This window comes from Lepisma saccharinum, chromosome 10 (assembly GCF_977018435.1).
Source record: "Lepisma saccharinum chromosome 10, izLepSacc3.1, whole genome shotgun sequence".
NCBI lineage: Eukaryota > Metazoa > Arthropoda > Insecta > Zygentoma > Lepismatidae > Lepisma > Lepisma saccharinum.
Window position 1 is genome coordinate 35,440,941 of NC_139238.1, and position 27,570 is coordinate 35,468,510.

The 27,570-nt window shown below is 39.3% G+C and overlaps 3 protein-coding genes across 3 annotated transcripts in view; 2 read left to right on the forward strand and 1 right to left on the reverse strand.

Annotated features, from left to right (window-relative positions):
* LOC145993864 (uncharacterized) overlaps positions 1-27,570 on the forward strand; it is an 84,260-nt gene that overhangs the window by 30,632 nt on the left and 26,058 nt on the right. The gene's annotated exons all lie outside the window — the stretch shown is intronic.
* On the reverse strand, positions 5,726-7,000 carry LOC145994063 (uncharacterized). The gene has a single exon (XM_083130149.1). The coding sequence runs from the start codon at positions 6,998-7,000 to the stop codon at positions 5,726-5,728; it is 1,275 nt and encodes a 424-aa protein (XP_082986275.1).
* Positions 20,544-21,644, forward strand: LOC145994064 (zinc finger MYM-type protein 1-like). The gene has a single exon (XM_083130150.1). It carries the CDS (start codon positions 20,544-20,546, stop codon positions 21,642-21,644), a length of 1,101 nt encoding a protein of 366 aa, XP_082986276.1.

Genomic DNA, 27,570 nt, shown 5'->3' on the forward strand with positions numbered 1-27,570 from the left:
TATGACTGAATTCTTGAACCAATTTGCTCCTTTTCGAGGTGTTACAAAAATGCCTTAAAATTTGTTTAGAGCATTGGTAACGCATCGAGATCAAAGAGTTATGAATGTTTGTCACGAACAATTACAGTGTGATGCTTCCATTAAATGAAAAGTTCTTCACAGTGACAAGGCTAATGTTTATGTTCATAAGGAAGTTCATAAACAGAATATTCAATGCTTTTTATCTGATAACCCATTTTCGACAGATCAAAGCTGAATGGTTAGTGCTGGTAAGTTAATAGTGTGGCGTGCTGTGTGGAACACGATTGGTTAGTCAATTTTTCATCAACGGAACCTTAAATGCTTAGGGCTACTTGGATTTCTTAAATAAACAGGTTTTTTCATCCTTGCTTATGGAAGAAGGTACTTTTTAGAGTTGTTTTTTTTTCAATAGAGAGGAACACCAGAACACTATGGGAACGTTGTGAAGCAGTTTCTGTCCAAAGTTAGTTATCAGATGACAAGGGTCGCATATTCTGTTTATGAACTTCCTTATGAACATAAACATTAGCCTTGTCACTGTGAAGGACTTTTCATTTAATGGAAGCATCACACTGTAATTGTTCGTGACAACCATTCATAATGCACAGCTCTTCATGGATGTATCCGATTAAAATCTTGTGCAATGGCATCCGAACTTCTCTCCCTAGACGTTACTTTGAACTCGATGCGTTACCAATGCGCTAAACAAATGTTAAGGCATTTTTCTAACACCTCGAAAAGGAGCAAATTGGTACAAGAATTCAGTCATAACCTTTTACTGGTTAAAGATACGTCGAAAAAACCTTCACCATTGCATTTCTCGTGAAATTCTAGCCTGATTTGATATATCATATTACCCCCTTCCAATTTAAAATTTTGAAGTTGAATTCAAAATGGCGGACATCAAGATGGCCGCCGACTACGCGTGTATCCTCAATGTGGTTCCCCCTTGGCCTGATAACGATTGGTCATCACCATTTCCACGTTGCGCGCTGCAGTGGCCTTGTACAGGGGGTGTTAAGTGACTCTTTGAGCCACCCTGTATATATACAATATATATATATATTATATTGCTTTCTAATACAACCCCTATAAATTGCCGACCTCCATGGTGGAGTGGATAGCACAGCTGGCTAAGATGCCAGGGTCCCGAAATCGAATCCCGGCCAGGGTATGGGTGTTCATTGTGAGTGTCCCTGCATCAATTCTCATCTTCGCGATTAGCGAAGTTAAATAAACGAAATTAGCCATGGGTCACCTTAGAAACTCGCTTTTGAACCACGTTTTTTAAACAAAAATAGATATAGTTGCTTTGACACAAAATACATTTTTATGATCTAACTACATGATCAAAAAAGATTATTAAATGAGCTTTCAAAATATGTATAATATATAAACATTCGTTTATTTCAAAGATGTACAAACACACATTTCTTACTTACTTTTAAATAACAACAACAACTAATCTGCTCGATCCCTAACACAATAACTTACATAATATGGCTGCTGGCAGACCGGGACAGTTGGTTTTCTGCATAGTGCACCTGAGGGGGACTGAACTGGGTATATTAATGTAGTGCCATCTATTAGCCGTGTTAAATACTAATATGATTTTCGTAAAGTGGGTCACCTTGGGAACACGGACTACCTTTGGCTCACCTACCTTAGGATAAAATGAAGGTTAGTTTAGTCTGTTTCCTTTTCGTGCCACATGAGCAAGACAGTGTCTGGGTGCAGATACCCTTTATTTTGATCTGAATATGTTATTATCAAACCTGGACAGAGATTCAATACATCCCTGGCTGGGATGGAAATTAGTCCTTTTCATGTCTGTTCTATGAATATTTATTTTTATTGTTGATTTTAGAAGCTTCTATTTTTATTTTTATTATATTGTGTTGCTATTCTTCTACAATTCCGAACATGTGGATGAATGATAAAATTTGGACATCTAACGTTGTAGTGCGACACACTTACTACTCTGCCAGAAAGAGTGATCACCTCCCCAGTAGACGATTTTTTTATATTTATGAGGCAATTTTTACTATATTTCTAAAATGCATTTACTGCAAGTGCTTTTATATTTTGTAGAAAGCTAATATTTTTTTGTTTCATTAATTTGTGTGTGTATGTGCATATTATAAAATTTGCAATTACTACAATTAAGTAAAGCTACCGACCAGTGCCGGATCTACAAGCCGCAAAACCCCGCAGTGCGGGGGGCCCGGAGACGAATAAGCTTTTAGGAGGCCCTCAGCCATCGACATAGTAGAGGGTTGGTATATGACTATGTAAAAAATAAATGTAGTTATTCAGGGGTACAGAAACGAATACAATATATACAGGCAAAGGTGAATTTAAAGTTCCCTGTGCCCCACATATTTGCGCTATCGGACATCTTGGAGGTGATGGGATCAGCACTACTCTCCGGCCGCCTTTTTGAGGCTGGTTGGGCCATGGAGCCGATTTATGCGGGGACAAAGCCGGAAGAATTCTGACCTTAGATCACCCATCTAAGGTTTCCCGCGTGGTAGTCAGACTAGAATCAAATCAGGCTAGAATTTCACGAGAAATGCAGTGGTGAAGGTTTCTTCAACCTATCTTTAATCAGGAAAACGTTATGACTGCATGATTGTAACAAATGTATCATTTTCCAGGTGTGAGAAAACATTGTCATATATATATATATATATATATATATATATATATATATCACATCACCACGGGCGCCGAAACCTTGGGGGGGGGGGAGGGGCAGGGTGCCAGGGCTCTTCCAGTTCTCGTTTGGCTCCCACCTATAAGGGGCCCAATATATACTGCTGGACAAAAAAAACCGGACACTTGCATTTTTTGTGATAACGCATACATTCTGATTCGAAGCCTAACTAAATTATTGGAAATATATTCAACAGAAAAAAAACTTTGAGGATGTTCTACATACATTAATAAGTTAAATTAGAACAAAAACGAAAGTTACAGAAAACTACCAAACTGAGAGCGTAATTCATAAGTAATTGCAATTCAGATGTCAAATATTAAAGTGTCCGGTTTTCTTTGTCCAGCAGTATATAACTTTCAACATGTTACCTAACTTTTACACACAGAAACTTCTCATACAACAGGTGGGAAATTACGCAGGATTCTGCACCTACAATGTTCCTGATCGTGATCGATGCAGTGATGCGAAATGTAATAGGAGGGAAAAGACGTGGTATCCAATGGGGATTGAATAACAGACTAGAAGACCTTGATTTTGCAGACGATTTGTGCTTCTTATCTGAAGCACATGGTGATATGCAAACAAAACTAGCAGATCTGATAGAAAGTGCAAAAAAAGCAGGACTTGTGATTAACTCCAAGAAGACCAAGGCACTGAGGATTAACTCCACAAAAACAGACCCGTTTAATATTGGTGAAGAGATTATTGAAAATGTGGATAGCTTTACTTACTTGGGTAGTGTGGTGGCAAAAGACGGAGGGGCGGCACATGATGTTTCTCAACGAATCCAAAAAGCAAATGGCACCTTTGTGAGGCTCTATCCAGTATGGAAAAACAAGAAGATATCTATGAAGACCAAACTTCGTATTTTTCGAAGTAATGTTAAGTCTGTACTGTTGTATGGGTCTGAGACATGGAAAGTAACAAAAACGATTACCTCTAAATTACAGACCTTCATCAATCGCTGCCTGAGAAAAATTTTGAATATCTTTTGGCCAGAAGTGATTCAAAACCAAGAACTTTGGAGAAAATCTGGAGAAACCGAGGTGTCCATACAAATAAAGCGGCGAAAATGGAATTGGATAGGGCATACGTTGAGGAAGGAAAATGAGGCTGTCGAGAGAGAGGCACTAAAGTTGGTGTCAGCGTAGGAACCGAGCACTTCGAGTTCCGTCGTGCATCCTGCTTCTTGGAGGGGAGTTGTGAACACCGTGCCAATCAGAGTTGCGACGTTGCCGTCATCGCCTACCGCTTTGCCGCAGCGCGGTCACTTCTACCGTCAATACCCCGAAAGAAGAAAAAAAGGAAGACACGTGTACTTTGTTTACATTTTTTCTTTATTTATAACTTTGATTAAGACAGTAATTTTAACCTCTAACTCAGCTCGTTCAGAGTTGGCTAAGTACAGATCAGTTATACTCAGTACATCTCTGTCTCTCTCTCTCGCGCGCACACACACACATGCAAACAACACGAAAAAAGTTACTGAAGGTTACCGGTAAATATTTATAGTGTCAATTGATGTCTTTATTAGTTTTTGAAAGATTATATTCCGCCGTCAAGTACCGAGTCAAGTTGCTAACATTCAAAGTCTCGTCTTTATTTTGTTTAAATACCAATGCTAACGTATGGTAATCTTGTGTAACTCCCAATCTGTTGTTTATAAGAGTGTAATTAACACATTTTAAAATCAAGCGCTATTACAATTTAAAATAATAATAAATAGAATGAGTCTAAGGATTATAATGCAGAGTTTCAATACCCCTTCATGTACCGTATGGTGCATTGTAAAGGTACATGATTAAGAGATACCCCTTGGGAGGGGCAACTCGGGCACTCACCCGAGGCTCCGCGCTTTATGGGGGCCCGCGCCAAGTAAAATATTTGTTTGCTCACTGTTTATTACGAGTTTATGGGACACTGGTGCTTGCAATTTAACAAATTAACCCGATTTCTCCTAACTTTACGTGCATGCTTTTGACATACTTAAAAATATCCCAAATTACTGAAATCACATTCTAAACTAAGTACTGTATGAAAATCATGTTCAAATATTTCAGCTAAAAGTAGTTAATATACAGAATTCGTTTAATTATACGTCGAATGAAATCATGGAGTGGAAATATTTTTATACACAAGACCCTGTAAATTCACAACAGCATAAAAATTTAATGAGAAGTAAACAAAGGAGAATCATGCTGGAGAATATTATTGAATATGATTAAAAATTGTCACTTGGATAGTTAAAATAATAGTTTGCTATTGAACACATCCAGTTTTGCGCCCCAGTGGCACATTTGAAAGGAATAGAAACAATAATTTAGAAACTTTAATTAGTCCACTATAATTTTTGGGTTAAACCTCCAACAAGTTCTGTTTATTGCAGCTTAGGTAATAATACGAAATATATATAAATTTTGTATTAATTATGATAATTTTTGTATTGCGATTATGTAGGACACCTGTATTTCATACTAGGGAGAAAAAAATGTTTGATTTTCTCAGACCTGGAAAATTTTGGTTATAGGCCCTGCGTATATTGCATGCCCTGGGTCTCGCACCCACCTCGGTCCTGCCCTGATGTGTATGAATACAGAACAATGAATAGTACTTTCATGCTTTCCTATTGTCTATTTCATCATTATCAGCATAGCGATATAATAACATCGACAAACAAAAATCTTTGTTAAAACATATATACGTATCGACGACGATAAATAGTTAAAGCAGACTCAACCTATTGCTTCGACTCATAACTTGTGCATCACCCTCCCTCGTTTTTTGTTATTACGTCTATTGATTTGAGCCAAAACTTTGCGATATTATCGATGTGGGAGAGTTTTGTAAATTTTTATAGCTTGCATTAATTTAGTGTCCGGCAGCACGTATTATTAGCGAGCGTATCGGTTGACATAATTATTTATATATTATGAAATGTGCAGAATAGAAATAAATAGCTACATTGTACTCACCAAAATGAAGTTCTTAATCGCCGTCTGCTAATGTTGACACTCCCAAGTCGTCACTGTCACTTCCTTCACTACTTTCGTTATCTGTATCCAAATTAATGATAACTGTATCATGCACACGCTCAATCAGTCCATCGGCTTCCCACATTCTTTCCTCGGTTTGCTTTACTTTCTCCACATCTCTTCGCCACTGTTCAATGCTCACTTTTTCTATTCCTTCTTCCATTAACTGCTCTACTTCGTCCAATTTGAATTTAGCATTTTCCATGGCGACGTGGTTCTTCACGGAACTCCAAACGTATTCTATGGGATTGAGCTCGCAGTGGTATGGGGGCAAGCGAAGAACTTCGTGACCAGCAGCTTTAGCTAATAAGTCCAATTTATAATTGTTCATGTATTTAATTTTCTCGTTGTCTAAAATTTCGCACAATTCAAATTTGTTCATGTGTGCTTCCCACGAAATCCCTTTCTCAGTAAACCAATTTTGAATGTCTTTTTTGGTGCTGCTCTTTGTGGGAATTTTCTCCGCCCTGACACTATGATACGGTGCATTATCCATCACTATTACAGAATTGGGGGGGATATTAGGTAACAGCCTTTCCGTGAAATAACGTTCGAACACATGCGAATCCATTTCGGAATGATAATCGCTGTTTTTGTTCCCCCTTTTCCCCCGGAAAATCAACTTTGCCCCCGGAACAAAACCATCTTCGGATCCAGCATGGACCAATATCACCCTCTCGCCCTTCCCCGTGGGCGCTTTTGCTCCTACCGAGAGAACTTCACGCCATGCTTGGGCCGCAGACGTAACTTTGGAGTCCACCCACCTCTTGGATTTGGTATGGCCTCTGTTTGCCCAAGTTTCATCGGTGTATATGATCTTTCGGCCTTCGTTTCTGAAACGCCTAATTGCACGAAGATATCTGTGCCTCCACGCTATAATATCTTCCCTGTCAATTAGCATTGACTCCCTTTTGTGCTTAACAAATTTGAAGCCAACGTCTTTTAAGAGACGATATAGTGTACTTCTCGATATCGACGGAAGTTGGTCGTCTTTTTTTAGGACATGGAGAATTTTATTCAGCGTTGGCAGTTTATTTTCTTTGAAAAAAGCGTGCACATGTCTTCTTATTGCTCCGCGAGCAAAACTGTCGTAATTGTCCAGCCGTGTTTTACGCTGGTCTCTTGGTCTTTTCTTGTTAGGGGTGTCTAACTTGCCTTCCTTATCGAGAAATTCCTTTTTTATTTGAAACACTGTGGAAGGGCTAACACCAGTTGCATCAGCTGTCATTTTTACTGCAGTTCTTACGGAAGTACGTGAATTGTTTGTTATTTGTGAGCGAAAATAAGAATATACATTTAAGATTATGTTTCTTTCCCCGCCCTTTAACACACGTTTCCTCGTCCCCTGTTTATAGCACTCAGGTGATGTTGGCTCCATTGCCTATATTATATTACACGAGAACGCAAATTTCAGTCCAGGCCACAGTACACAAACACAAACATAAACAATCAAACAAACACGCGCACTCAAATAATAAAAATGTGCCGGTTCCTCTTATTGCATATCACCTTCACCAAACAATTCTGCAGAAAAATTACACAAGAATTAGCTATAACAAGCCGCACTTATTAATAGCCAATATTTTTACACAAAAACGCACTCTGACTACCGATGGGCGAAGCTACTTAGACAATTGGCAACTCTGTAGAGCTCTGCGGAAAGTTCCTTCCTTCCTGCAAGTATTGCCACCTCTGGAACGGAGTTTTGTCGCCATCCTCAAAGACTCGTCAACACATAGCAATGACACATTATACGGAGGACAATAACCATCGCAAATACGAAGAAACTTGCAGTATATCCAATATATTCACTGTAAAACATCCACAGATGTTTATTCGGAGTGTGACGCTCCATGATAAACATCACTATTCTCAAGTTTCTTCGACTGCACTGTGTAAAACATTAGAATACTCCAAAAGCTGAAACTGCTCTGCAACGAAGATAATACGCGTATGCCTCGCTAAATTAAGGAAAGTAATCAGTGTACTTTTGTTAAGTTTATAAGTTTAGTACGGCGCTAGTTTTTCAATAATTCTATTATAATATAATAATATTTTCTTCCTATTTTAAATGAATAAAATTAATGATACTTTAAACAGTGTCGTGTCCCGTATTCTCTTAAAGTGTGTGTGTGTGTGTTGGGGGGGGGGATATACTTTGTTTAGTATTCAGTCCTCATTTTGACGACTTTTCCCGCTTCCGACGTTCCTTTTAGGAATACTGGACGAATGGGGGAGGGAGTTATAACCCCCACCAACCCTACCTTCCTTGGACACGCCACTGACTTTAAATAACAACGACTCCATGCCATAAGAACATAATTATTCTTTAGAAGCTCGAATATATGTGCAACCCCACACGCCTTTTCAGTGGCGTATTTCAGGGACGATGTATACAAACGTAGGAGCCAAAAATGGCAACAATAACAAAAACGTTATAAAAAACTGTATTTACATATGTTCAGAATTTAATTTTTTTATGGTTGGTCTTCACGAAATCGGATAAAATGACTCTGAACCTAAGAAATCATATCGGAAAATTTATGAAGATAATTACTATTAACATGTTGAGAGTTCTATAGTGGTACGTTCCTATTTTTATTTGGTTATTTGGTGCCGGTTCCCGTGGCGGAGTGGTTAGCACATCGCGCTACGACACCAGGGACCGGGTCCAAATCTCGGCATGGGTATGGATGTTTGTGAGTGTCCATTCATCAATTTCATCATGTCATCACTCATCCCATCTTCGCAAATTAGCCAAAAATTGCATAAAAAGCGAATTCAAAATAAAGCCAATCAATCAATCAGTGGTTATTTGGTGCGAATACTACTACTTGCTCGGAGATATGATAATCTGCACAGGCTTCCCCGCCATTATTATTCTCATTTGGCGGTGTGTTGCGCTCTGTCTGATTTGGTACTGTGGTAACTGTTTGTATGTGAGTGTTTACTGTTGTAAAAGTGTCGCTCTTTAATTTGGATACAAACTACTTGAGCTGGATATACTGCTTGCAACCAACGCGGCCGTCCCAATGACACCCGACCCTCATGCTGATGACTTACGAGCGGGGGAGAAGGCCACTCCTTAAAATTTCCGAGAAACATCGAAGTGCTCTGTTCCTACCCTGACACCCAGTTTAGACTGGAACCCGCAGGGAAGAAGGAAAAGAGGGAGGCCTAGACAAACGTGGCGAAGATCTGTTCACGCTGAGGCCTTGGAGGAAGGAAAGAGCTGGAATGCAGTGAAGAGAATTGCCGTCAGTAGAACCAGGTGGAGATGCTTTGTTGATGCCCTATGTTCCACAGGGAACAACAGGAATTAAGTAAGTCTGCTCTGAAATGGGCAAAATCAATAATACGGAGGCCTCTCTGATGGGGTAGTGGTAACGTCGTCGCCTTGTAATCAAGGGGTCGAGGGTTCGATACCCGGTGGGGGCAAGTGGCACAGTGGTTCGGATCCTATTTTAAACTGTAAGTTCAGTCTCGATTAGCCTTTCTGTACATAAAGTGGACTTAAAACAACAATTCAATAACGTGGGACTGTCACTCAGTTTGAGTGTCTTTCTTGTGCTTGTGCGTATTTCCCTTTTCAATCCGACAATGAATTAAGGAAAACGCATGGCATATTATGAATGAATATGTGCGAGAATAGAGGAAAGAGAATGGGAATACTGTAGTCTTCATGCTCTTCAATAAGCCAGTCCCATTGCAAAATAGTCTAACCTGTTGCTATCTTGACCAATTGCACCCAGCCTAAATGCATTACTTTTCATAGTGGTGTTAAGGGACTTTTGAATCACCCTGTAGGCCCTTGTATGCGACTTTGTCAACATGAGATCAAGAATTACACACGCACACACACACACACGTTATATATAGGCTATATATATATATATATATATATATATACACACACACACACACACACACGTTATATATATATATATATATATATATATATATACACACACACACACACATGTGAAGGTAGGTAGGCAGAGGGGGGTCTTTGCTAACATTTTGCGGGGGAGCCCAAGATTTGTAGATCCGGCACTGCTACCCACTGAACACTACAACATACCATGAATACATAATTGGGGGGGGGGGATCGAGGTAGACCCGACACATTCACAATTTCTGTCACTTGCAGCAGTAATGTGATCAGCATCACGCTCCGTCCGTCTTTTACACCCCAGGATTGCCCCTTGAGTACTCACTCACTAGATGCTGGGTGAACTCCAGTAACCTCCACATGCAGGGACTTTGCCAGCAAATTTCCCACCAGAAATCACTCACCCCCAGGAATCGAACCCGGGTCACAAACAGTCAAAACCCATACAGCAGTCTGCAAGGAAGCATTCATCGCGCATTGGTTACCAACAGACCAAGGCGACACAATGTACGCTATGGAGTAAACGGCCAGTGACGCTTCGGTTCGAAATGCTGCATTGATTATTGAGGGAGAATTCACACCGGAGCGACAGGAAACACGTGTCACTAGATGATTTCACCAATCGAGCGCAGGCTTGTACGGTACGGGGTGAAACGTTGCTGTTGATTGGCTCGTTCTCAAGAGACATGTGTCGCGTGTCTGAATGCTCCGTAAAGTACCACCTCTGATTGCAAATTTTTAGCCTCAGGGGATGTTTTATACATGCATTTGAACTTGCTGCAACCTCTCCCCATTAGATTTTTTCACGAACGACACTTATAAGTACTAACAATTATTGATTTTATCCCCTCTTAGAGCCTTCACGATGGCGTAGTGGTAACGTTGTCGTCTTGGAATCAAGGGTCCCGGATTCGATACCCGGTGGTGGCACATATTGGTGCAGATTCCACTGTAAGCTCTAGGTCCAGCCCAGTTTAGCTTATCTGCGCATAAAGTTGACTTGATGGAAACTTTTTAAGGGCGTGACCTCCTAATATGCTCTCCTCTACACTCGGAGGTATGCGCTATTATCTCGGTGCCTTAAATTATACCGGAACGTCAATTACGCGAAATGTTTACCAGATTCCCCTGTTCTCCTTTGTCCTTTATCCTTTATTTGTAATATCCATTTTTTATAAGTACATGATATAATATTTAATATAATATCAGAACGAGGACCAATGATTATTCAGTGTCCAGAATAATCATTAGTTTACAAAAAAAAGTGTGAGTAGGGTTAAGATTCTTGTATTTAATCTCGGTTACTGTGCAACCGAGACTAAAGCTTGGAAGTATTTTTGTCTAAATTTTATTAATCATCTAGTCTTGAAGTTAGAGAAGACAAGTTAGTAAAAATAAGGTTAATGAGAGTGAGAGTATTGTGGATATTATATTAAATAAAATGTTGTAGGTTAGGGATTGAAGGTTAATATAAATTTACTGATTGGGTGTGATATGTATTGTATACGCCTATATTAGTTGTTAATTTATAACTATTCAAAGTTTTATGTTTTATTTATTTAATTTAATTTATAATTATGCAAACTTTATCCCCTCTAATGGAGAATTCACACAGAAGCGACAGGCGACAAGCTAGGAGCGACACGTGGCGCTTGGAAGCGAACCGTCAGAAATTAATGCAACCTTTCAAACCGAAGAAACACGACAAGCTGCCCGTGTCGCTTGGACTGGGCCGTTTTCTCAATACCGTGCATCGCGTTTGCCTCAGACCGTGGTTCGCGCATGCGCAGTGAATGTTTTGCTTTAGACTGAATGGGCTTGTCGCTTGCAGCTTCGGCATGGATTCTACGTGCCGCCTGTCCCATGTCGCTTGTCGCTTGCAGCTTGTAGCTTCGGTGTGAAATTTCGCTACAAAATAATTTATAGTTTCCGGGCTGGGACGATCTCTTTCAGACGGCAGAAAATAGTTTGCTTTATTTTACTTCGCTTCTTGGGGTGTAGTACACCAAATTGTCAACCTCACTTCCACATAGTACACTCTGGACTGCTTTTTGCAGACTAACGAAGCTGTGTGTGTTGTCCTGTTTTTTGTCCTTATGTGTGCTGAGTGCCCCTTTACAGCCTCAGCTTTTAATCGAAGTCACAATGTTTTAATAGTTTAGTTGTAAACTATTACAGTTATGTTGTTTTAGTTATGGTAAGGAGCTGAACCCCGTATAACGTGACGGGTGCAAAATAGCCTTAGTGCTGACGCACCCAAAATTTTAAATTCAAATTTATTTCGCTTCTTGTGCCACTTTTGGCTAATTTGCGAAGATGGGGATGACATGATGAAATTGATGAATGGACACTAGCAAACATCCATGCTCAGGCCAGGATTCGAACTCGATACTCCTGGCGTCGTAGCGCGATATGCTAACCACTCCGCCACGGGGGCCGGCAGAAAATAGTTGGGAGAGGAACGAGAGGCATTACTTATATGCGTCACCATGCGTCAATATGAAAATACAATTCTTTGAAACCATCTCTTGAAAAGAAATAATTATAATAAAAAGGTAGGCGTCGTGGATTTCTCTTGTACGTACTTCACCAAGGAAGGTGGGTCGCGCGAGCCGGCTTTGTATTTAAATCGAGTGGAACTAAAAATAGGATTCGGGGGAAGAATTTCAATTGCCAATGCGTGTCCACGTGACTTCAAACGTGTTTATTCCCGCTAGCTGCACGCGGTCAACCTGGATCGTGATCTACGTCTGTTAGGAATGTTGTTGTTAACGATGGAACCGTAAAGTGGCGGTGCAATGTCCTTCCCTAGGAATTTCGCCTTGCGATTTTTTTTAGCCCACGGACGCTTGTACGAAAATTCTTCGGAAAAGCAGCTGTTTAACCGCTTGGAAATTTGTATTTTCTTAATTAGCGTCGCATTACTTTCACTTGCGGCTGATCGCGACGATGAAGATGAGATGAAAGTGACGATATACACTCACAAAGAGCCCAGGCCGGAACTCCAACCCGGAAAATTCGACTATTTGGATATGGCACCACCATTACGGGTGTCCGCAAGGGGGAGGGGGCAGAGGAGCACTTGTCCCCCCTTCGAGGTATCTGGAAAAAGTTCGTGAAATTCAAATGGTGAAATTGTAGCGATAGCTTATTATAAATAAATTTGTTTTCTGTGGTTTACAGCCTGTCAATTACAGCTAATAACTGCCATGTCCAACAAAATAAAGATAGAACATTTTCGCCAGAGACATTAGAGTCATGTAGACCCCTGTAACTATTGTGAGGACGTCCTGTGCGGGAGCGTTTTTGTGGCAGTGACCCTCTGTTGCCGCGTTTACCTACGAAGGAACTCGCCGTCAAACAGCCAATTCCGCCCAGCGCTTGGACAAGAAGCGACAACATTACAACCCCTCCTCCCCGAAGCAGCCAGCAGGAATACAGGATTTTTTCAAAATAACCGTTCTGTGCTGTGGTTGCATACCGGTTAGTACGCCGCGGCCGTCGTAATTTTTGGTAGGAAAAGGATTGGAAAGGGAATTTTTTTGTAATGCCGACGTTTTGGACTGAAAAAATTACCATTTCCCGACCAGGGCGGTAAATTTTTTGGGATGAGAAATTTTTCTAAGGAAAAACCCCGTTAATTCGTATGCTGGTCGGCTGTCGACTGATTTTTCATATTTCAGGAATTGTTAATGCATTTTGCAATCCTCATAGTACTGATTTTTTCATCTACATAAATGAACTTTTTTATATAGAACCAGTATTAGAATCAACATTTACACACGCGCACATACATATACATATGAACTCCCGACACTTCGCCAACTGACTTTTTTTTTTGCAAGAATTTAATGGTTTATGCTTTACAATGTAGACTTTTCATTAAATTTATTAATGTACTACTCTTTTTCCATCCAATAAAAAGAAATACACAAAATTTGGTTGAGTATTTCTTCAAATGGTCGTATGTATTGCTATCGATTGAACTGATAACATTTCAATGCACACGCACACCCACCAACTTAATGTAATTATCATACATAATCAACATCGCGATCAACGTGGAGAGAGAAAAGCGATGATAAATAACCCAATTCCAACAACACATACAGACATATACAGTGATGGACAAAAGTAATCATACAGTGGAACTGAAAGGAAGAAAGGACGAATTGCAGCAGCTAGGAATACACTAAGGAAGTCAAAACTGTTAATGCTTCACCATGTATGCACCAAATGATATATTGACAACAAAAATAAATAACAGATGCTGCTTGTAGAAAAATAAAATACAAAACATTCTCCATACCCGCTTCTTTGGCTGGACAAAAGTATTCATACACCAACATAAAAGTTCACTTTGAAGAAAAGAAAGAAACAAATACCATGTCGTCATAATTTAGTATGCATTCCTCTATTATGGAGAATAGCTGTCAAGCCTCTTTTGCATAGAATGAACAAGAGGCGTGGTTATTTCAGATGTAATATTGTGCCACTCATGCAAAATGACCTCTTTCAGTCTATTCTTGCTTGTTATGTCATGTTTTCGGAGTCTGGTTTCCAAATGGCTCCAAAGATGTTCAATGGCAGTGGCGCAGGAACGGGGGGGTACAGGGGTACATTGTACCCCCCCAAAATTTTAAAGGGGGGTACAGTACCCCCCTAAATGCTTAAATCCCATTGTACCCCCTGTACCCCCCTACAGTTCATTTGACAAGGAAAGAAGAAATGTGTGACTCGGAAGATTCAAATTAATTTAAGTTTTTCTAACTCAAACAACTTGAGTAGAATTGAGTTGAACCGTGGCAAAGTCGCAAGTTTTTTCCTCTTTCTTCCTCTTCGCTGTTGAAGTGACATTTTGGTTTCCTTCCCTCTGCTACTGACCAGAAGGAGAAAAAAAAACACATTTCAGTCAACACCGAAAAGTCGCAGTCTTCGCTGGACATGCACGGTAATATGATACCCACGCCGGACTTGAGGGTGGGTGTGGGTCCAGCCGGCACCAGTCAACGTAACTTTGGGTTTGTCAGTTCTCACGTTCTTTTCTGTTCGAGTGAATTGGTAGTGTAGTTTGGTGCGACACTGGTGTGCAGGGAGCAACTGTCAATGATTCAGTGGCCTGCATACACGTTTTCTTCGAACTTCATTTTCTATCAGAACGTGTATGGAAGTGGTAGTGGGTGTAGTTTAAACAATGGCGAAGAGAACTATAAAGGACTTTTTTGTTCCAATTCTTGCCAAAGAAAGGAAAGTGGAAACGAGCGAAACAAATGCTGAATGTCGAGAAGAAGATAAATCGATAAAAGAAGGTATGTGATTATATATTTTTTCTCCAATACTTAATTAACAGCTTTCAAACATGGCTGTATTTGAAGGGAAGTTTAACAGATAAAAATCCTTTCCACTGCTTGTGTTAGTTAGTAAATTACTATTACGCTGCAACATGTAGACTTCTCAATGGTGGTAACGTCGTCGCCGTGTAACAAAGGGGTCCAGGGTTTGATACTCGCTGGAGGCACATAGTGGTTCAGACCCCACTTTAATCTGTAGGTCCAGTCCCGATTAGCCTAGCTATGCGTAAAGTGGACTTCAAATTCAAACGGTGAAATATGTTTGTTTTTTTAATACGGACAATTCATAATTCTCTTTGTGGTTTTGTAGTTCATGCCAAGTTGAATGTGGTCATAGTTTATTCCTGTTTTAGCGGTAAGAATTACAGTAAAACCTCGTTAATCCAGACTAATGGGGGGGATAAGTTGACTGGTTTAACAAAAGTCCGGATTAACTTAAATAACCTAAAAGAATAGTAGAAATTGCATTAAAACTCCCGTTTATAGCAACAAAACACGTTTATTGTGGTGTATTTAAAGGGCATAGGCCTAAATACACTATACAGTACAATAAAATGTATAGCACTACTGTGTACATATAATGCAGTACGAGGGCATTCCTGTATCAATGCGGCTTCTTCCGAAAGCATTCTGCTTTTTTCCCTTTTTTCTTTTCCTTTTGCCTGTCCGGATTAAGCGGAGTCCGGCTTATCAGGGTCCGGATTAACGAGGTTTTACTGTACTTCTAAGGTAAAATCGGTATGGTGTTTCTTCGCTGTTTTAATACAAAAATGTTAATAAATTGCTTCTACTACTAAATTTTATTAAAATTGGCCGGGAAAAATTGAAGTTTCCTTTCTTAACCAATGTGTATGTATACAGGGTGACTGGTAATTCGATGTATTCCCAGAAAGGGGTTAAAGTAGAGACAATTTGCAATAAATTTGACCATATGATACCCCGTCCGAAAATTAGTAGTTTTCGAGATAATCGAGTTTCAATTGTTTTTTTAAAAAATGACAATTTTCCACATAAAAAGATGAATTGAGAAAAAACTGCTCATTGTATGGAACTTATTTCAGCGTTTTCTGATAGTTAACAAATAAGTGGTTCGTTGAAAAATAAAAATCCCAAATAACAATCACATGTAAGTAACGGGTGGGTCTAAACTTACAAGTGATGATAAAAAAATGCACTCTTAGTTTACTTGGCAACGTATTAATAACAAAAATGGTATGACACGAAGCGTTCAAATTACGTAAATTACTTCCTTGTGACATCTACTATCCAACAAGATACAAATGTTGCTAACATTCACATTTGTGTACAAGAAATAATACTTCATTCATCTTCATGTGAATGGAATCAATGAACAATACAATTAAAAAACATTACACGTCTTGCTCAAAGTGGGCGCCTCCGTTACGAATGTAGGCAAGCAGGTTTTTACGGACATTTGGTCTCTTACCTCGTGATGTGATGGTGTCATTGATGTGTTGACCAGCTGTTAAGATCCTCTCCCTGAGCTTTTCGGACGGGGTATCATATGGTCAAATTTATTGCAAATTGTCTCTACTTTAACCCCTTTCAGGGAATACATCTAATTACCAGTCACCCTGTATATACACACGGCTATGCTTATAAGATAGACGTAACGAAACGTGGAGGTCGGAAATCAGGGCTAGTACGTTTAGATTAGCGCTAGATATAAACGGAATGCGTTTCATGTAATAATTCATAAACATACATTTTTTTAAGAGAGCAATATTTTCAATGTACTAGTTACGTAAGGTTAGATCAGTGGAAGTCTGTGTGGCAGTGGTGCTAGAACGCCAGAGATTTTAGGTTATAATTCTTAGTAAGGAGCTTTCTATTTACATACTACATCAATTCACCATTCATCCTTATTGTCACGATTAGCCAAATGTGGAAGAAAAGCCATGGAACAAAATAAGAAAAATGCAATTCGAGAAATTATTTGAATATATTTATGAAAATCAATAAAGTAAATAAAAAATAAACTCGACTCCGTGGCGCAATAGTCTTTTAGGGTCCAGGATCTGCCGAGCGCTTGTTCATTGGCTGATGCATGATTATAGAGCACTGAATCCTATCGCTGCTGTTTTCTGCCTTTGAAGACCTTAATCCGCTATTATTGCTTTCAAGTAGCTCTGCAATTGTCCTCACGATACTGGGTTAACATCGAAATCTTGGAGCTCACACCTCCATAAAATCTAGTAGCGCACTCTTAGTTTTAGTTAAGCTATAGTTTTTTTGAATTAACAAGAATTATTGATAGCCAGCCCTCGTAGTGAAGTGGTTAGCACATCACTGTCAGACGCCAGGGATTCCGGGTTCGAATCCCGGCTTGGGCTTGGATATTTGTGAGTATCCATTCATCAATTTCATCATATCATCAGTCATCCCCATCTTCGCAATTAGCCAAAAGTGGCACAAAAGCGAAGTAAAATAAATCAAGTCAATCAAGAATTATTGATACGCAAATAATAAATATATTTCCGATATCGTGTTTCGAAATTAGTTAACTATTTACCCTAATATGAAAAAATTAAGGTAATTTTTCCCCACTGGATCTATAATAAAAGGGCATTCCTAATTATCTGGTTTGTCTTATTTAATTTTGTAGAAAATATACTCCTATTTACTGCGTGTGCTTTCTGACCACGAAATATGTAGCTAATGGTTGATCGTGTTGATAGTCTTGGTAATTTTTACGTCGCTTTGCTATGTGAAATTGATGAAAAGGACATTCATTTTGAATCCTACACTTGAACCTGAAACTATTCGTAGCGAGTTAGCGTGTTATTGGATTGAAAATGGTCCTTAATTATAAATTTGTTGAACACTCCTGACTGAAATATTGTTGAAGTTGCCAATTTAAATGAGAAAGTTTGTAATTTAAGCAGCGTTGCCAGACGCATACGCACAGAATCCACGAAAGCTGCTGTGAAATTACACACACACTGATTTTGAAATTACACCTATATTTCTTACATATGCCGAAAAAGGGGGGGGGGGGTGTTTCAAGCGCAAGCAGGTAATTTCCAATCTTAAAAAAGAAAAGAAACTAAAGAGGTTAGAAACATTATTTTTGCTTTATTTGATTGCTTTTTTAAATTCCTCATAAGTAAGGGTGTCCGGAGGATTGAGCGTGAGGCGTTGTACAGTGGGATCCATGAGTATTACCGTGCAAATTGTGAATGGCTATTTTCATTCATTTTTCTCTTACATCATATGTGTTTTTAAACGATGGATTTTTATGTATGCTGGTACAGAAGTTGTCAACAGAGTGTTTAGAGTTTTATTTTAATTCTTGAAGCTCTTATTGGATCAAATAAAGTGCACGAACATGGTGATGGACAATTTACACGGTAATACTCATGGATTCCACTGTACCCTATGGACTGGATCGATTTTTTTCTGGAAGACAGTGATTTGGAGGAAAATTCCTTTCTTCTCCTCTTGAAAAATGCGTCGCTTTGAAAAAATCTCGCACATTTTTATAAGCAAAGTTGGTGCGGGGGGGGGGGGGAGCAGAACGGGACAAAGTCACCATATGATCGTTCAGTAAGTCTTTAACAAAAATTTACAAAGCAACCTGTATATGTAGCATACACGACTGGCTAGTGTATCACAATTCATCGGTTTGTGACGTATTGTAATAAATTTATTGAGCTTTGACTAACAAAATATTCTTAAAAAATCCATTATTATAGTGATTATTTGTTTGTCCAAATAATTTCATAAAAGTTAAGATGTTCCTATTTTCTAATGGGCGTGATCATTGTGGCATTTTAATAATTCGAGTGTCGACATCTATGGCAGAGCAGTGCTCTACGACACTCGGCGTCTCTTGTTCGAATCCCAGCATGGGCGTGTTTTTGTCAGTGTCCCTTCATCAATTTCATCACGCACAGCGCGCTACGATGCCGGGTTTGAATCCCGGCCTGGTTATGGACGCTCTCTACTGTGATTGTCCTTTAATCAATTTCATCGTATCAGCACTCATCCTCATCTTCGCGATTAGCCAAAAGTGGCTGAAAACTGAGTATAATAAACCAAATCATTCAATCAATCAACTTCATTAGTATATCGTCGTTAGGGGGTGGATTTATATCAGAGAATATTCAATTATTATTTGTCTGCGTTTATGTGCACTTAATAAGGCCAAAACATGCATTAAAAGTAGCATAATATGCACTATAAATTTTAAAAGCGTGTCTCAAAAATTGTGTTATTATTGTCTACCTATATATTTCTTGACATTTTCAATTAGCTGCTTTGATTTAGTGGCAGTAGAACGAGAGAAATTAAACCCCCTCCGCCCCCAGCTTTCCAACGGTTGTCGTCAGCACTGTCCACCACGGCCAGTACCTCCAAGGACCTCCCTTCCTCCAACCCCTGCCCTTCTCAAGTTTCCTGTCCCTTCCGTTCCTTTGTGAATGCCGCAGGGAGAGGTAATATTTTAAACTGTTACAGTGGATCTCTCTAAGGAAGACCGAAGCAGCAAATGAGAATCTATTTGTTTTGTTCATTTCTTGATATAAGAAATACATGATCTGCGAACGACAGAAAAAATAGTGTCAACAAAATTTGAGATATTGGAGCATTTTTATCAGAATACACACACAATCCACACACGTTTCCATTACACACATTGGCAACGCTGATATTTAAGTTAAAGCTATAAAAATCAAAACATTACACAATTCTTTCTAAAGTTATTATTACTCCTTGGCATATTTTCATGGTGTTCTTTCTTTTAAAGCTGTAATTGCGTTTAAGTTGGGTAAATCCCATATGTTTGTTACACAGGTGGAAAAACAGCAGTAAGATACATCAGGTGGTCTTGAATCCGTTCCAATTTGCAGTGTGCTTTCTTCTGCAAAGAACGAACAGCAGAAATGTGCAAGAGTGGCTTTGCGTGCAATGATTAATTCTTTGCGTTTCTTGGCTAGGCAGGGAATTCCTTTGCGAGGACATTACAAGGAAAGTGGAAATGTATACCAGCTCAATCAACTCAGAAAAGATGAAACACCACAACTTGAACAGTTTTTGAAAAGAAAAAAGGACTTCAGTTCTGATGTTATTCAAAATGAAATACTACAAATTATGGCTCACTGTGTTTTACGAGAAATAATTTCTGAAGTAAGAGAGAACAAGTTATTTAGCCTAATTGTCGATGAGACTTGTGACATTAGCTGTAAAGAGCAAGTTTCAATCAGTGTGCGAACAGTAAATGACTTAGAGGTACGTGAATGTTTTTTGGGTCTATACGAAACATCTAACACAACAGGAAGTGCTCTGCATGACATTATTATCGATGGTTTGCAGCGATTTAACTTGCCCTTAGAACATCTTAGAGGGCAATGTTATGATGGGGCGCTAACATGTCTGGTGTAAGAAAAGGCGTTCAAGCATTAATCAAACAGAAACAGCCTTTAGCATTATTTGTACACTGTAATAACCACAATTTAAACTTGGCTCTTCAAGATACCACAAGAACCATCCCTCTTTTGAGAGACACAATGAACTTGATAAATGATATTGGTGTATTTCTAAAGGATTCCCCAAAAAGAATATCACAGTTCAAAGACATCAAAGCTGCTGAAGGAGTGTCGGAGTTTACCTCACCTCGCCCTCTGTGCCCAACAAGATGGTCAGTTCGTACGTCAGCTTTACATGCGATAGTTGAAAATTATTCTGCATTATTAGCGTTCTTCGAGAACATTTCTAGTGCTCCTAGTGATTCTTCAAGCAAGGCCCGTGGTCTTCTTGACAACCTAATGAAAGGATCTACAGTCTTTGGAATCTTACTTTGTCAGTTAATTTTTGCGCCTACTGAAAAACTAAGTATCTCTCTTCAGAAGTCTTCCCAAACAGTCATCGGTAGCAGAGAAGCTGTTGAAGTAGTATTGAATCATCTGAAAGGAAAGCGAAATGATGAAACATTTCAGAAAATTTGGAATAATGTCCACCAATTAATAGAGGACTATGATTTACTTCCACCGCTGCTACCTAGAGTACGGTGTCCACCCAAACGTTTAGAGCATTCTGAGAAACCAGCTGAACCTCATAGGTGGTCCTCTGTTGAAGATATGTACAAAACAGTATTTTTTGAAGCACTAGATAATATTTGTGGAGAAATATCGTATAGATTTGATCAGCCTGATTTCAAAACCTACTGCGAACTGGAAAATCTAGTACTTTTGTCACCTGAAAATTGGAAGCAGTCTATGATAACTGAAGCTGAAAAGAGGGGAATTCCAGCAACAAAACTGAAATTGGAGATGGAGATGTTTTCAAGACTTTCGGAGATAAGAGGAATCCATCAAGTTGTAGCAAAATTCAGAAGTTTACACAAGGAAACTAGAAACCTTTTTCCCTTGATTGAGGCATTATTGAAGGAACTTCTTGTAATTCCAGCAACATCAGCAACTGCTGAGAGAAGCTTCTCCACATTGAAGAGGATTAAGACTTACCTAAGGAGCACAATGTCCCAAGAACGATTGAATCACCTTTGTGTGCTTCATGCTTATCAACACCATTTAGACAACTTGGACCTGGCAGTATTGATGAAGGAATTTGTTAACAATGAGTACAGAAAAAGTGTATTTGGAAAAGTGTAAAGGCAGGGAAATAACACTTCAGTTTTCATGTTGCTTTCTTAAATATTGAAATGATTTGAAATATTGAAATATGTTTAGGTTCATGAAGTGTAATTACAACATAACATTTGCATTCCATTTATGTGTATGCAGTGGATGTACAGTATTGCCAGGTTATCTTGAAGTACATTTTCCCATGTTTTATGCAGTAATACTACTGAAAAAGTATAGCTTATTTGAGACTTATTATTGTTGCATTATTTTAACGATTATATCATTGAAATTCTGTAGCAAATTCAACTTTTAATCAATAATATAGTCATCACAGTACCCAAAGCATGACATTTTACTTTTAAATAGTTGTTTTATTCTCGCTTACATATTCATAAATGTTACTACGTATGCATGAGGTTTGAGAGATTTGCAACATTTAGGTTCATCATTGTCATTTAAACTTTCAATCTGAAAGCAGATAAATAATTCTTCTAAGCTACTATATGTACACCCCCATATGTTTTAGGTTATATGTACCAGAAAGAAATCTGTGGACATCATTATATATATGTGTGTGTGTGTGTGTGTGTGTGTGTGTGTGTGTGTGTGTGTGTGTGTGTGTGTGTGTGTGTGTGTGTACACATATGAAGAACCAGACATACACGGACAGACGAAGAGGTGGACTTTGTACCCCCCCAAATCAGAAACGTTCCTGCGCCACTGTTCAATGGGGTTAAGGTTGGGGGACTGACGTGGAGTTTTGAGTGTGTGGGGAGTATTATATAGCAACCAAAGGCGGACAATCTCAGCTGTATGTTTAGGGCCGTTGTCCTGATGGAAGTAAAAATCATTCCCAAGACCCAAATGATAGATACTCTGCTGCAAATTGTTCTTCAGAATATCCAAATAGACAAATCTATCCATAGTTCCCTCAATAAAGACGAGTTCTCCAACACCTGAGGCTGACATACAGCCCCAGACTATAACGCCACCATCACCATGTTTAACTGTGGCCAAGAGATTTCGAGACTCAAGCTCAGTATTGGGCTTTCTCCACACCAAAATTCTACCATCACTATGGATAATATTAAATATACCCTCGTCCGTAAACAACACTTTATCCCAGAAGTCCAAACTTTTACTCACATACTCCTTTGCAAATGTTAATCTGGCCTTCTTGTTCTTCTTACTGATGTATGGCTTCGTTCTAGGTACCCTAGCTCTGTACCCTGCTCGGTTGAAAAGCCTTCTAATACTTCTTGAGGACACTTGTTTTCCCAAGTGTTCGTGAACATGTGCCAACACTGCTGACGATGTTAATTTTGGCTTTTTCTTGATCATTCTCAACAGTCCTTGTTTCTCTCTCGAAGTAAGTTTCTGAGGACGCCCAACCCTTTCCATATTTACCAGCACTTTTGTGTCTTTATATCGTTTGATGACACTTTGCACAGTCGCACGACTTCTCCCAACTATGTCTGCGATTTCAGAATATGATTTATTATTGTGGTATAATGATATCATAATTCTCCTCTCTTCGATCGTGGTTTCCTTCCCTTTGCGGCCCATTTGACTTCCTGCAGCACGCCAACACCAAACCAACCACTTCCTTACACAGGTGCAAGTGCAGTAAACAAATATCTGGCACTGAATGATGGAAACGGTTGTTTCACGAACTTTTTTTGGGTTTATAACCTGGCGTATGAATACTTACGACCATCCAGAAAGCAGTTTATCTAAGGATTACCCACATTTCTCATGACAATTTCAATTGTATGCACACAATTGCTTTGCGTTTCTATTCTTGCCATTCCAATGGAGCATATGTGCTACAGACTTGACTTGCCTTTACGGTCTTCTTTGTATAATAACATGTTTCATTCAGACAATGTCTTTGTATGAATACTTATGTCCATGACTGTACGTGTGTATGCATGATCGTATTGTTGCTGGATTATTTCGAGGGGCACTTCCTCCCATGCCCCTTCGATTCCGACGCCAGTGGCTATTTGACCTATAAATCCAAGAAACCATCAAAACGCATAACAGCAGGCAGGTGACGTCACGCCGTCAAGGTTGTTTAAGTACCACCGACGCACTCAGCCCACGCTAACAAACGAATGGTCTCGTGATGAAACGGTGACGCAGTATATTATTGAATAAGAATTGAGTTTGGCCAATTTGTCATGCATGCTTGAAGCCACGCTCCAGTTACTAGATAGAACAGGCCCGCACCCAGGATTTTTTGAGAGAGGGGGGGGGGGGGGGCAAGCCCGAAACTTTGGTTATGTATGTGTGTGTGTTTGTGTGTGTATGTATATGCTTTATGAATGAATCCTGGGAATCTCATGTATGAATATGCATACCCGAGTTCATGAAAAAGCCTATCCAGTAAGCATTGATTACCGTATTTTCTTTCGAGTCAATTTCTAGTCTTTTTATTTTTAATAACAGCAGTAATTCTCCTACAACGTTCTTCAAATTGCTCGTCCAGCTTTTTAGATTGTCTGCTCTGCGCAATGTCTTATGGGAGCAAAAATATACCGACAGGTACGATAACAAGCGTCGTGTGAGGCGAGAACTATCAGATGGGTAGCCAACTTGGCCTTTCCTACTCGAAATCCAGTTCCGTGTGATTCGGTTTTGACACATTTCAAATGGTCATAGATAATATAAGTCAAGAGGAAAAAAAATAAGCGAAACCCTCTATAAATGGTTCAAATATGCTATTTATTACTTACGGATTACAAGTTGTTGTTTTTTTTTCTTTCTTGAACTACATCAGGCAGATGGCCTCCGTTTACATCAATGCTGTTGCAAGCGTGTCTGGAAGTTGCCGCAGACGTGCATTCATAGGTCCTTCTTCGTCAACAATGGAATGTTTTAGTTTTTAATAGTCATGAAAAGTTTCTTCAAATTTATTCACCCAAGTCAATATCGTATTCCGAGACGGTAGGGGAGACCGAGGTCAAATGTAACACGGGTCAATTGTAACAGTCGCGATTGTGGGCTTGTTTTAATTGACTTGAATGCCGGCAGATGGCTGAAGTAGCCGGAGAGACAAAGTGAACAAAGCCACGAAGGACCGTTAGAGTCAGTTGCAATCGAGGCTGTGTAGGAGCGAAAACGTGTTTTTGTGTGACAAACGTAAAAAAGCAACTTTTCAGATTTTTCATTGTTCTGAGCTTCATGAAAGTGATTGTTATCATTCCAGCATATCAGCACGCGTGCATTTGTATCCTGTTTCAGCTCACGTAAAAGTAAGTAGAAGTTATTTTTTTTTGTTGTTGTTTAAAATTAGTTTCGCTTTTCTTTCAATATGGCGTTGCTGGGTCAATTATAACACACCGAGCGGGGACGGTTGTAACATGTTACAATTGCCCCCATATACACTCACGTTGTGTGCTAAATTGTTTTCCATTATGTTCCCTTCAACAATTTCATTACATATTATGTATTTGTTTGTTTCAGTATGACGCGTAATCGTGAAAGACGAACGGGACACCCCTAGAAGTGATGCAAGCTGCTGCTTCTGCTGTTATAGACAATGACCAATCAGTGAGGAGTGCCGCTAAGGATTTCGGACTTTGCCATGTCTCTCTCTACAGGTTTTGTAATAAGAAAGGCGAAACCAAGAATCCAAAAACTGGATACAATCCTCATAACCGTGTCTTCCGTGTTCTCATCGCCTCCAACCTCTCGACGTCAGAGTGTACGGTCCATTCAAGAAGTATATGAACTCGGCAATGAACTCCTGGATGAAAAGCCACCCAGGATCTGGGATGACCATATATGATATTCCGAAGATAGTTGCACTTGCACTTCCGCAAGCTACAACCCCAAACAACATTTTGTCGGGGTTTTCTTCTACAGGCATCTATCCATTTAATAGAAACATCTTCGATGATTCTGAATTTGCCTCTTCAGATGTCGCAGACAGGCTGAATGAAATTCCAGCCAGCCTGACTCCTCCGGCAACCACTAGAACAACGACAAGTGGTGATGACGCTACGCCTACGCAATCAGATTTTTCTCCTCAATTGGTTTGCCCCCTTTCCAGGGCAGATTTTGAAAAAATGCCAAAACGAAAAGCAGGAAGAAACAGACGAAGAACTGCAGTGTTAACAGATACACCAAGGAAAGACGCGTTAGAACAAGAAAGTAGAAACAGCTCCATGAAGAGATCTGGTGGCGATGTAAAGAAACAAGTCAAACGGAAACTATTGCTACAGAAAAAAGAGAACACGGTTGGATCATCATCATCATCAGAAGAAGATTGTTATTGTCTCGTTTGTCTTGACAGCTACAGAAACAGCCGTCCTAAAGAGCAGTAGGTTCAGTGCATTACTTGCAATGAATGGGCTCATGTTCGATACACTAATGGTGAAATTAATTTTGAGTGTCCAAACTGTTTCTCAGACTAAAATGTAAGTCAGTCTGTTCATAATCTAAGAACCATTTATGAATGTATGTATGTACTTAGTTCATTCAAATGAAAAGGTCCATTTTATTTTTTCTGAAAAAACGTTTTATGCCAGACAGTAATTTCGTGTGTTTTGTATACCCACAGGTATATGTGACATTTTAGTAATGAGGCATGCGCAAGTGTGTCCAGGTAGCACGTGTCCGTTATCTAATCACCTTCACTTTCTTCCCCCCAGGTGGAACGCTGTGCTGAACAATGGAGCTGCCATTAAGGGACATGTCCAAGGAAGAACAGCGGGGTGTCATTCGGTTCCTACATGCCGAAGGAGTACATCCAGCGGACATTCATACGAGAATGAAAGTTGTGTATCAAAAATGTGTATCAGAAAAAACAGTGAGAAAATAGTGTAGGCGTTTTCGTGGTGGAGGAAACACATTGAAGGACGATGCTCGGCCGGGACAGTTGAAAAATCGCATTCCTGATTGGACAGTGGCTGCTATTGACAACCTTATTCAAGAAGACAGACGAATATCCCTGGCAGCCATTAGTGAACAAGTGAACGTGTCATTTGGTAGTGTGCATAACATTGTGAGGCACAGACTGGGTTACAGGAAAGTGTGCGCACAATGGGTGCTAAAGTGTTTGTCAGAGGAACAAAAAATGTGCAATAGTTTTTCTTGTATGTACGCATTGCTTGCATTATAGAATTATTTTCCTGTAGTTTACGGTTATTACAAGCATAAGAAAACAGTTTTTCTTTGTGACGTTTCAGGAGAACACACGCTCCTTTCATCAGACATTTATTTTCATTTTGACTAAAGATACAGTTATAACAATGGTTAGTAATTTTTAAACAAAAAGAATCTGTTATATAATGGATGTTGTCAATGTTTCACTGGTGTAGGTATTACGAGTTCGAACTTTCCACTTCAAAAAATTTGGCACTATATTGTTTAACTTGCATCTTCTCAAAAACGTACATTCCAGCAATATCAAATCAAGATTCAAACAACACTTCAGAGAATCAGATTTTTGAGAAGATGCAAGTTAAACAATATAGTGCCAAATTTTTTGAAGTGGAAAGTTCGAACTCGTAATACCTACACCAGTGAAACATTGACAACATCCATTATATAACAGATTCTTTTTGTTTAAAAATTACTAACCATTGTTATAACTGTATCTTTAGTCAAAATGAAAATAAATGTCTGATGAAAGGAGCGTGTGTTCTCCTGAAACGTCACAAAGAAAAACTGTTTTCTTATGCTTGTAATAACCGTAAACTACAGGAAAATAAAAAATGTGCAGAATGGGAATGCCATTGGCTCATTTGATGCGATACAGGAATGAAGGTGAGGACTTTATCAGCAAATTCATTGCTGGAGATGAATCCATCTGCCCGTATTACCAGCAAGAATCAAGGAGGGACAGTATGGAATGGAAGCATACAGGATAACCAAAACCAAAGGAAAGCAAGTCACAACCTAAAGTCGGCAAACTTATGATGACCGTATTTTTCGATGACCAAGG